The sequence below is a fragment of the Xenia sp. Carnegie-2017 genome, unplaced genomic scaffold (genome assembly GCF_021976095.1).
Source record: "Xenia sp. Carnegie-2017 unplaced genomic scaffold, XeniaSp_v1 HiC_scaffold_23, whole genome shotgun sequence".
Classification (NCBI taxonomy): Eukaryota; Metazoa; Cnidaria; class Anthozoa; order Malacalcyonacea; family Xeniidae; genus Xenia; species Xenia sp. Carnegie-2017.
The window spans coordinates 17,224,419-17,237,319 of NW_025813486.1; the positions used below are offsets into that span (position 1 = coordinate 17,224,419).

Below are 12,901 nucleotides of genomic sequence, written 5' to 3' on the forward strand. Positions count from 1 at the left end.
ATGGATAAAAAATTCTCCAAATCCTGCAAACACTTGAACGGATTGTCTAATAGCCGTTACTGGAACCCGTTCACGTACACATACATTAAGTTCTATCATTTGACGTCGTAGTACTCGTTGAAAGCCCATCTGATTTATTCAAAATAAGAAATTTTCCAATACCAAATTACTATTTCTGGAACTACCGTGGACATTTTTGCACCCTCCATTAGTGAACGTAAATTATTTTTACTCCAGCAAGAATCACATCGTTTTTGTTAAAAAGACTCATCGCGTGCATTCAAAGTGCTGGCACAATTTTCTTCAGTAGAATTCCATTGTTATCACAAAAGAAAACTTCTTTGTGTATTTAAAGAGCACCACTATGTAATTAGTATGAGCTTTCAACAAAGAATCACTACAGAAAAAGACAATTGAATGCCTCTTTAAAACATTTTAAAATACATTTTAAAGCCAAAATTTTTGTCGAAAACTAGTAGAGCATGGAGATTGGATGCAAGGAGATCAGATTCCACTCGTTTACTATAAAATGTACAAGTTATCGTGTTCATCCAGGGAACATGCTTTATAAAAACGAAAAATAAAAATTCACTTCAGTAGCACTTTAAACTCGAAGCAGTCATGTTAGCATTTAAAAAGACACAACTTCGCAATACGTCCTTTGCAGGTACCCGTAACGTAACCATGGTTATTGTGGGTTTCGATTTTTCAGTATTGCCGTTCTACATTAGAAAATCAAAGCAATAAAAGGTGTGAGTTGATTGGTAAATATCTGTATTTGATTTAGCCTGTGCAAAACTATCTGAGCTCAACCAGTGAAGTCAATCATTTAATCAAAGGGAATTTGCAAATCAATCATGAATACATGTTAAGGGGAATATTGAAATGTTTGTGCAAACTTGTCTGTTTTGCATTATTCTTATTTTATTAGGAATCGGACGTTTTAATTTGCTTTTTTGCTATTATGGTAACTTAAACCAAAGCAATACTTACAACGGGACAATCAAGTAATTAGAACTATATAGCTTATAATGATAGGAACATTATGCAGTTCTCAAAAAACCGAAATGCGCGGAGTCTCATTTGTCGTTTAATTAGTCATCTGCCTTATTTGAATTTTTTCACTGGCTTGATGCCATCAATAATTCATACTCAAAACACTTAAAAGTTATAGCGGCACACGAACTTTTAGAAGCGACGCCTTGGCCCTTCCCCAACAATACGCAAAAGAAATATATGTTGGTATTTATAACAACCTATAGAGAGATTATTTCGTTTCGACGCAATAGAACTTTGCCACAAGTACAAATTATCAAAGAAGCTATGACTCTTGAAAACTTAGTGATTTCAGTATTTGGAATAATATTAAAAAAATTTCGAGATGAAGTATCAGAAAAACTTAGTGACGGTGGCGTTACTAGTAAAACATTGAGCGATATTATCAAACGAGATTTACATGACATTAAAGAAAAGATCGATTTTCTTTCGCGAAAAGATCTTCTTGCCAGTTTGAATTTCTTAGAACAAGGAGTCATTCGACACTCTAAATGCTTTGACGAAGTGAAAAAATTTGAATTAGAAGAATTTAGAGATGCCTACAACGGCAACATGTCGTCAGCAGCTTGTGGCGTCATCAGGTATGATCTATTGAATGAAATAAAACGATTCACACAAACAGTAGAAAAATTAAAATCCGATTCAAACTTTTTTGAAGAAGCAAAAGATCTTTTTACAAAAGCCCGTGATAAAGCAACAGAAGCCTTTAGTAACGAAGGCTTACAATTGAAGGACAGAATATTTGCAGTAAAGATTCAAGTTGTAGCGCAAATTTTATTGTACATTAAGTTCCCAGAAAAAGCAATCGACTTTTTATTCGGTTATATAAAATCGCTGCATGAGTTGGATGAAGTTAGTAAAATGTTCTCTGATCACAAAGGAGGTGGCCTGTTATCAATATTCACAAAATCTGAACGAATGGAAAATATAAAATCAGTGATGATTCTTAACTTTAAATTGAATCAGTTTATTGTAAGGATCACAGAAAGTCATTATGATCCATTAACTTTGCCAAGTATGCCATCAACAAGGAAATGTGTTTAATCCAATAATGAATTGGTACCAGTTATTCACTCCAAATTCTTGGGATGAAAAATTAATTTCATCTCCTTCTGAGCTCATATCCCCTTTTCCTTTTTTAAATACTAAACACTACAATATAAACAGTGGTGGTGAGATCATCTTTTGTAACACAAATAAAATTGAAGTCATAAAGGGAGATGTTGAAATGATGGTCGTTTTTGAATTTCCTCCTCGTTTTACGAGTGTTGCATGCGCACTCGATGAACAGGATAATTTTTATATATTAGGACAAAATAATTTAGGTGTTCCTACCTGGCCCTTTACATCTTAGAGAAGGATTTTAGCGAGAAAAAGTTTTCAAACTCTTTTTCAAGTGGTAGCAGTTTAGCGCACAGTTTGACGTGGGCCAGAGGTTTTTTCTACTGGGATTCTGTGTTGAAAGTACAAAACAATTATTTGGTGGTGCTCCTAAAATTTACAAATAATGTCTATGTTTGTTACAACAAAGGTGTCTTTCAAAAGAAGGTTGAGCGACCATCTCAAGCTCACGCAGTGGGTCTCTCCAACAAAAATGAAATCATTTTTGATTCTATGAGTCTTTCTAACAAAAATGAAATCATTCTTGCTGGAGGCAAAATAATCTACTTTTACTCAATGGAAGGTTTAATGATTTTGACGATAATTCCCGAAATTGATATTCTTGATTTGGTATTACACTTTGGCAATGGAAAACTTCTCATTTTTGATAAATCAGGGAACTTTTCAATTTTTAATGACACTGAAGAAGATGGTGTGAACAAACGTGTTTTTAACGTTTTTTACAGTCGATATCAGTAATCATCTATTGAACGAGAACTTTACTGTGAAACATCTGTATAGCTACCATATTTAAGATGGATGTTGTGATTTTTTTTATTTACTCTTGTGTCATTGACTTTGTTTTGACACTTGTTCTCGTTATCCAAGTTCGTGCATTTTAAAGTAAGTAATAAAATGTATTTCATTTTGATTATCTTTTTTCTGTATTGCTACATTATAATATCGATGTATATTAATCAATGTTTTGTTAATTTTTGAAAAAAACACCGCTGTCAAATAAGCATAGTTACAAACGTTAAAACATATTAACTTGAAGAATGTAAATAAGATCATTTACAGTAATCAAATATGCGGAAATCTTTGAGTTGTTATGACTTTTGAGAAAATTCCCATCAATTTATAAATAAATGTGCAAAAACTATGAAAAACTTGGAACGCATAAAAAAACGAAAAAAAGATAACCTTTCATTATTGCCGGTGTAGACCAATCTTGGTAACCATAGCCATCTTCAGAGATCAGTACTTCTCGTAGGAGTTAATAAAAAAATTGTCCTACTATACGTCACATCCGCTTGACTTGACGCACAATTATGCTGCTACATACAATTCTTGGTATGTTTTTTTTGCATTTTGTTCCGTAAAGTACCTTTTACCAAAAATGATAAAAAGTTTGTAAAAGACGATATGATATCAGAATTGAGAACAGAGTATGCAAGGGCAAGCTCTTCTGCAATATTGCACTCATACGAGAAATTTAGACTCATGACGTATGCTTGGTAAACCAGCATCATAACTTATTTTATTGTAGTCCTCTTCAAAGGCTTCTTCTTTCAAAGATCCTTTTAAAAACTTCTTATATCTTTGAGAAAGTCATTATATTGGTGGATTTGTGTTTCCATATCAATTGTACATTTCAACAAAAGCAAGTGCATATGTACAAGGAACAAAGTGGTTAAGCGCAACAAGTCCTGATGTGAGTAAGGATCAGATCAGCTTTTATATTCTTACAAGCCCAAAAAGCACGTCATTGGCACTATTCTTTTTTAATGCTTTCACACAATTGCTTGCCTTTTTTTAATAGTAGAAAGCCAATGAAACAGGGGCCATTTTAAAGGGTATGTGTGTGTGCTTGCACTCCTTTTTTTGTGACAATCACGGATTGACTGATGTATGAGATGCTTTTTTGGCACGTGCTAAGTGACTTGCCCCTTTTTATAATTTTCCATAATTCTTTGAGCAATTAGCACATTAGAAAATTTTACTACATAATTGAATACAACTAGTATCTTATACCAATAGAACTGTTTGTTTTCTTTGTTCACATTCGTTGTTCAGATGCTAAGTTCGTGTGACTCGTTATCTCATGTGAAAAGATTTCATTTTTGTAATATATCTAAGCAATCATTAAAAAATCGACGAACAATACTTTATTTTACTAATCCCCCTCCCCCGGCTCCATCCTTTAATCTGCAGGAAAAATTTATACATTCGTATTTATGATAAAATACAAACAGATAGAGAATATTGCGTTCGACGCAACAGATTCTTGCTTAACTGTGTAAGTAGCTACAAAATTTCAAAGACGCCATGGCTCTCTAAAACTTAGTTCTTTCAATATTTGAGTTAATATTTTACAAGGTTCAAGATAATGCATCAGAAAAACCTAAAGACAGTGATGTTACCAATGAAACATTGCGTTATATTGTCATACAAGATTTACACAAAATCATGTAAAGGATCGACTGTCCTTCACGAAAAGATCTTCTTTTGGGTTTAAATTTCCTAGAGCAAGGGACCGTTCGAATCTCTAAATGCTTTGAAGAAGTGAAAAAAATTCAGGTGAAATAATGTATGCAATAGCAACATGTCATCAGCAATGTGTGGCATCATCAGAAATTAAATAAAACGATTTACTCAAACATCGGATCAATTAAAATCTGATTCAATTCTTTTTGAAGAAGCAAAAGATCGGTTTACAAAAGCCGTGATAAAGCAACGGAAGCCTTTATTAACGAATGTTTGCAATTTAATGATAAAATATTTGCAGAAAGATTCAAGTTGTAGCGCAAATTTCGTTGTACATAAAGTTTCCAGAGACGGCAATCGATATGATGTTCGATTATATAAAATCGCTACATGAATTGCATGAAGTTTGTAAAATGTCTTTCTGTTCATACGAGTGATGGTGGGTTGTTATAAAGATTCACAAAATCTCAGCAAATGGAAAATATAAAATCAGTAATGATTCTTAACATAAAAGTGAATCAGTTTATGGAAAACAAATTTTGGAAAACATTAGCCAGTGAATGTAGGGTTTAACTCTTTTTCTTTTTTCATTTCTGATTATGATACTCAATGTAAGATACCCAATAAATTGTGCTTTTGTGACACATTTGTCGACGTCACCAGAGGTTTCAAAAATGTTTTTATCCGGAACGACCTAGACGGTAAATAATGTATTTTTTGCTAAGGACAGCAGCCTGATAAGATAGTGTAATCAGATTCAAAACGTTGGAAAATTATATAATCAGAACTTCACTATTCATTTACTTTACAAAACAACTCTTCCCTTGAGTATTTAACTATATGATTCCGGACAGCGGTTATAAATAGTAAAATTCAGCCCGCTGTTTGAGCCAATCAGATTGCAAAAAGGCAAGGATTCTGCCTGCTGCTAACCTGTAAAACATAATAAACTCTATTAGTCCGTTTTTTGATTTCCTGCAATCTTACTGGCTGCAGCAGCGGCCAGCTTGCAATCTCTTGACCGTGGTCAAATAGCGATTTTTGCAAAGTAAGTGTTTTCAAAGTGAAATTTAAACATTTTAAAATTAATTTAAAAGCGGTGTAAATTGTTCATGGAGAAAGCAAAATGTGTTCATATAGTAGTTATCATAGCGAAAATGAATTTTACAGACCATGTGAAGCTTACACAAAACAATCCAATTTTAGTTTCAAATAAAGCCACATCGACCATTTTACAACGCGAGTTTCTTCATTTCAAAAATTGAAAAAACATGATGTTTACAGTATAGGTCAGTCCTTACTTAACGCAGTGAGATAACTTATACATTCTACACATATTCCTGAATAACTTTGCAATTAAAAAGAAATCATAATTAAATCCCTAAAGTCTTTTCATTTGAACAATCTATATCGTTTGAGGTATCGAAAATGTGGTATCAAAAAATACTGATTATTAAATGTTTAACCAAACAAAATAAATAATTCTGTCCCATGTTTGGGAGGCATAGAGATCCCATGAGATAGCACAGCGCATGCGTCAATCAATGCAGATGCTGCTGTCGATCGAGGAAACGTTCACAAAATTGTTTGTCTATAATAAACAGAAACTAACGCATGTAGTTTTTTTAGTCACGTTAACACGTAGCTACCGTGATAAAACCAAAATACCAAGGTTACACTGTTGTAACTTGTAACGATTATCTTCGTCCGGAATATCCAGCATAATAGTAGAAAATGGCGTAGACGAACCGTTACAAAAACTCCCCCAAAAAAATTTACAAGAAGATAGAGCCGGTGAATCCGGCGAATGGTTCATTAGGGAGTGTTTACTTTGACCAAAGTTTCTCGGCAAGGAATATAAAGATTTTTTTCCTGTTGTGGTCACGTACCATGTGTAACACAACCAATTGGTGGAATTGCCATGTAAAAATTCAATGCGACAATGACAGCGCAGTTACAGTTTTTATTTGCAAAGTCAAAAAAGAGCGATCTTATGTCTTCTTACAGTGAATAGTTTCTATGGTTACAACAGGTTTGCTACAACTTCTCTGCAAGCTATGTACTAAACGTGCTGCCCGCAGGAAAAACGGAATCGTCAATGAGCTCTCTTACAATCAGTCACTCATCGGCGAAATATTTCTATCGATAATGATGTTTGATAGTAGCTTAGCAACTCGATCTTTAAGTTTTCGTTAATGATAATGATAAACAATATTTGAAAATTGCTTGGCGTCCTGGGTAGTTGAGTCCCCTTTCTTATGATGATGATAATGTTTGATCATTGTCCGTGATGACGATGCTTGACAACTGGATGATGATGATGATGATTATGACAATGATGATGATATATGATGATGACCATGATGATGACCATGATGATGATTATGACGATGATGATGATGATGATGATGACGGTGATGACTTTAGCGACGTTTTCCCGTCAGTTCATAGTTGTTTGGATAAACTCTTTATGATGAAAATGCTATATAAATTATTAGATAACAGAAATTAAACATTTAAAAATTTTATTGAAATTTGTAATAAATAAGTTATTAAATGCTTTTAATGAACTTTATTTGTGTAAAGAAATGGAGAAGTAGCTAATTATTTTAGTTTAATGATTGCATTAATGCGTGTTGCTTAAAAGAACTTTGACAAAGCAACATTACATCAAACCAAATTCTATATTGAATTTTTTGAATGTTTTCACTTTTGAGAAATTGTTCGTCTTTGCATTTTATGCTTTGTGATTTTTTTTGCATCAAATGCCATTTCAAAACTTATGAATATGTCAAAGATTTTTTTAATATAATATTGGATTTCAATTTATATTATTGATACAAAAATGCTCAATTCCAAACATATCTGTAATAATTTGCGTACTGTGAAGTTATGGCGCATTACGTTGTGTCTGTATAGATTTTAATCTGATTGGTTTAAATTACAAGGGAACTTCGTATTTATTACAACATTTGTAGATCTTAGGGAGATTATTTGGCGTTTGACACAATAGATTTCAGTTAAAATGTGTAAGTACAAAACGTCATCCATGGTTCTTGAAAACTTAGCGATTTCAGTATTTGAAATAATATGGAACAAAATTCGAGATAAAGCATCAGAAAAACTTGGTGATGGAGGCTTTAATAATAAAAAATTTAACGATTTTATCATACGAGATTTACACGACATCAAAAAAAGATCGGTTGTCTTTCACGAAAAGATCTCCTCACCAGTTTCTTAGAGCAAGGAACCATTCCACTCTCTAAATGCTTTGATGAAGTGAAAAAATTTGAGGTAGAAGAATTTAGAGATGCCTACAACAGCAACATGTCGTCAGCAACTTGTGGCGTCATCACGTATGATTTATTGAATGAAATAAAACGATTCAAAATTGTAGCGAGAGACTTGCCGAGTGGAAATCGAATTCGTGTGATAAATAAATAATTTGTTTAATAAATAATAATAATTCGTGTGATAATTTAATTTTACAATTTGCTTTTTTTCTTTTGGTTTATTTCTATGGCTCTAATCAGAACTTTATGTTGGGCATTAATTTTTATTACACTAAAACGATTCACACAAACAGTAGAAAAATTAAAATCCCAATCAAACTTTTTGAAGAAGCAAAAGATCTTTTTACAAAAACCCGTGATAAAGCAACGGAAGCCTTTAGTAACGAAGGTTTGCAATTGAATGATAGAATATTTGCAGTAAAGTCGTTGCGCAAATTTTATTGTACATTAAGTTCCTATAGAAAGCAACAAACTTGTTATTCGGTTATATAAAATTGCTTCATGAGTTGTATGAAGATAGTAAAATATTCTTTGTTCACATAAAAGGAAGTGAGTTGCTATCAACATTCACAAAATCTCAAAGAATGGAAAATATTAAGGTAGTGATGATTCTTATCATAAAATTAAATCAGTTTATAACGAGCATCAGAAAAAATCATCATGATGCACATACTTGGCCAAAAATCAAAGGAAAAATTGATCGCTGCCAATTTGCGTGTAAAAGCCTCTCTAAGACAGACGCATTTTTTTTCATGCTACAACATGATTATGAAGCACTCGACAATGAAAATGCGTCTGCTCGCCTTTTCTTTGCTGATTTCAGTGGATGATTTGATCCTATATAACATCTGTTCTTATGAATAAGTTGATTAACTTAAATATTCATCCTGAACTTGGATTTCTGATTTTCTTTCTAATAGAAAGCCGGCTGTTAGAAATAAATGGCACCCTTTTAGACTGGAAATGCCCTAATGAAAGCATACCTCAAGAAACTAATCTTAATGTTATCCTATCCTCAGTTCTGGCAAATACCTTAATAATAGACTGGCATCTAAAGGTAAAATTTGTTGATGAGTCTACTGGGATGGAGAGTATTCCAAGAAATTCAATTAGTTATCTCAACCATTTGGTACACGAATACATTAATTTTCAATAACTTCAATTAATCATAATATGATACTCAATTCATTAGAATGCAAAAAAATGGTAATCAGCTTCATGACTAGTTTCAAACCATTAATGAGATCTATGGTAATTGGTAACTACTTGATTTAAAAGGGGAAACTGTTATAAACTACTTGATACCCAATTGATTGATGATCGGAAATGGAATAATCATGCAAAAAGGCCAATACAAAACTTTCTTCCCTCCGAATTCTTCAAGAGCTCGTGTTGAACAGAAGAATATATTAAAAGTGTAATTAAGTACAATTAGAATAGTAGAATACACTGTACCAATATCTACACGCAACGCACGAAAGAATACGTGTACTACTATTGACGTAAAAGGTAGCTAATTACTGTTAGTATAAATAGATGTAAATAATTAATTCCAGGAGATAGCGAAGAAATACGCCAGTGATATATTGTATTTATCGTTTGTGAAATAAATAAAAGGTTAAAAACGAAGAGTGTCAGTGAACCATCTGTACCGTTATTTATACTAACGGTAATTAGCAACTGCGAAACATAATTTGAGCTTTCCTTTTACGTCAATAGCAGTACATTTGTTCTTTCATACGTTGAGTGTAGATAAAATGCGAACTCGGACTGTGTTTTAGACTTTGTGTATTCACTTTCACACAAATTTTTATTGCAAAAAACTAATAATAAACGGTTTGACTTCAATAACTAGTTTCTACTTTAAATGGAATCAAACAGATGTATCTAGAAGGCAATTTCGATAGTCGAAATTACTACGTCGAGATTTAAAATAGTTGAGTGTCAGAAGTTAAAAGGCGAGAGTTTAAAGTAGCGTTAATCATACATCATGAAAATGTTAATGCAACACGAAAAATCATTAAAAAGACCCGAGTGCTTTCACAGTACTTGATTACAAACTTACAAACTAGGCAAACTTAAACGCTCTTTGTGTTTCATTTATATAATGCTCATATTTATACTGCCTACTAAGTACCTAACAAAATCGAATAATACTAGCAATATACTGACTTAAATTTCCCATCTGACCTTTCGTGACAGAATAAAATGTCGATTTCCAAGTATAAAATAGAATATGAATTGCATATAGTGTCTGCAAGTAACAATTACAATTATTTAGGCCGTACATTAGACAGACTGAGTATGCAAAATAATGACAGCTTTAGACATATATTTTACATGATACACCAATTATGAATAGCTGAAAATTAACGGATTGATCATATATTTCAGGCCAAGATGTCAAACGTAAATAAAAATATAAATTAATACCCCAATACATGTAAATTCTTACCTAACAGGGACATTGGGTCCTGATCTTTCAATTTGGCTTTCAGGGAACAGCAGTTTTGAAAATGAACAAGTTCGTAGCATAATATCGCCAGTAGAATTTATACGACGAAGCCTTTTCTCGTTGATTATTTTACCACAGTGTTGTCTCAAGTTAGACAATTCACCAGAAATAATTTTGCAAGCGTTCTCTTGCTGAAAGATTTGGACGAGCTTTTCAAGAACATCGATCTTTTTAACAAGTTTCCATTGATCCTAATCGCTGAGTAGAACTAGAAGTAGCGTTTTTTCAAGTCGACAAGAATCGAGCTATTGCAAACGGCTTGCAACGCTGCAGCGTGGCTAAAGGTTACTATATTTAGCAACTATTGCGAAATTTTTTGAACGCTGACCGTGGCATTTCATTCTGAGATTGCAGGTTCGAATTTACGAACATATTCCACATATTCCGAGCATATTCATGGCGTATTCAGCAAGATTCGAGACGCTTTCGGTGATTTTACAGTTAGTTCAGAGTTTAACTGGATGATAATACTATTTTAACAAGACGTTTAATTTGAAGTTTTTGTTCTGTTAACACAAATTTTTGACAAAAAATTACAAAATTCATTCAATTTTTGCTTTTTATCAAATTTTGCTGTATTTGAGCAAAATTTTTAATCATGAAAAAGTCAACCCTGGAAAAACTTAAGTGGCAGATTTCTGACCGTGGGTCAAGCCACTTTCGCCATGGCCTAGATCTGCCCCTGAAGCAGCTCGTGCGAATTTTCTTAGGGATAAGGTACTAAAAAATTTGCATGGATGATCAGGTTCCACTGTAATCCTTTTGAACTCTTGGGTAGTTGCTACTTCACGCCTGCTTTTTAAAGATGGCAAGTAGTTTTTATCTAGTTGCAAACTTCTTAGACTTCTTGTTTGTACGCGTTCAATTTCCTGCTGTAAAAAATGTAAAAGTCCTGCCGAGACAGCCGATGCATATTCTAATACTGGTCTTGTTTTTTGATATGTATGTTAATAATCCTATATCTGAAGGTAATTTGTTTTCTACCCAGTTGAAGATTATGTAATCTTTTATTTGCTTTGATGTAATTTGGTTTCAGCACTTTGAGAACAAACATATATTTTTTTGTGCTCTTATATTGTTCTATACATGAAATGTCTTGGAATGTCGTGAAATGTCTTGTTTGTATGGAATTTGAGGAAGAGGCGAGACGATTTGCAACAAACAGTCAAGTGTATCTTGCAAATGGCGTTCATTGTGATGTCTAAAAGAAATTGCAAGATATCGTAGATTATTTGTATGGGGCTCCTCACGCTGCCGCAAAAAAGATGAAAACGGTTTCGATCCAATGGACCGAAAAAAATTCGTCTCATCCGTGGTTACGGACATTGAATAGTTATGATTCCAATATCATTCAGACACTTACACACATGGCTGTTGATGTCTGTAATGACAGCCAACTTCTCACATCTACAGCCTTGTCTTGGCCATCACGATGATTAGCCTAATTTCATGGAAAAGAAGAATTTAGATCATACAGTAAAACTTCCGAAGGTGGAATAGGATTTTCTTGTCTTCAACCTCAAGCTATCCACTTGCACTACCGTGATCCTAATCACTACGCTGAAATGCTTCAAATTGAAGGCGACCTCGAACAAGAAAAGTTGAAAGGAGAACTACTTTGCTGTCGATTTGCGGTTCAGGTCGATGGGTCCGTTGAGGCCAAACAACAGGACGAAAAATTTGTCTTCGTTCGTTTTAATGGTGTGTGTTAAGCAAGTCGAGAAACGTGGTGCAGAAGGTTTGTTAGATGCTGTAGTTTCTTCATTAAAATATCTTGGACTCGATGATGCAAATATTAAGGGAAAATATTCCGATCTGACTACAGACGGTGAGTCCGCAAATACCGGTCGTAAATCAGGATTGTGGGCTCGATTGGAAGAATATGTTGGGTTGGCCATCAAACATTTAACTTCTGGTGTGAGTGTCACAGATCTGATTTGGCCATGGAAGACTTGATCAAATCTGTTCCAGAGTTAATGATTTAGAAATCCAACTAGTTGCTGTAGCAACCTACTACCGTTCGTCAGGTTTGCGAACAAAGAAATTAAGACATTTTTTGAAACATAAAATCATTTCCCGCACACCACGATGTTTGATTCACGCAACATTTAATGCAGCAATGTGAGGCGGTCCTAAATAATCTTAATGGTTGTCTTCTACATTAAAAGAAAATCTTTGATTCCCCAGCAGCTGCTTAAGATAAGAAAGAGAAGGACAAGGCAATGGATTTCAAAAGACATGGCATCCCTCAACTCCTCAGCCTTGGCTTACAGCTCTGATGACTGACATCTGCTCCAACTTCCAGTGTATTGAAAAAAAATGTCAGAAAGAGCACATTATCCTTCTTGATGTTTTACGATACAAACATGTGGCTTTGCAGAAATTGAGTCTACTAAAAGCAAAACCTTACCCAGGTATGATCAGTTTCTTCTTAGCCGTAACATGTATG

The 12,901-nt window shown here is 33.6% G+C and overlaps 1 protein-coding gene across 1 annotated transcript; it reads left to right on the forward strand.

Annotated features, from left to right (window-relative positions):
• The first annotated feature begins 1,271 nt into the window (after positions 1 to 1,271).
• Positions 1,272 to 4,684, forward strand: LOC124448667. The gene is made up of 2 exons (XM_046999614.1): positions 1,272 to 1,637; positions 4,537 to 4,684. Exons 1-2 carry the CDS (start codon positions 1,324 to 1,326, stop codon positions 4,673 to 4,675), a joined length of 453 nt encoding a protein of 150 aa, XP_046855570.1. The 5' UTR covers positions 1,272 to 1,323; the 3' UTR covers positions 4,676 to 4,684.
• The last annotated feature ends 8,217 nt before the right edge of the window (positions 4,685 to 12,901 follow it).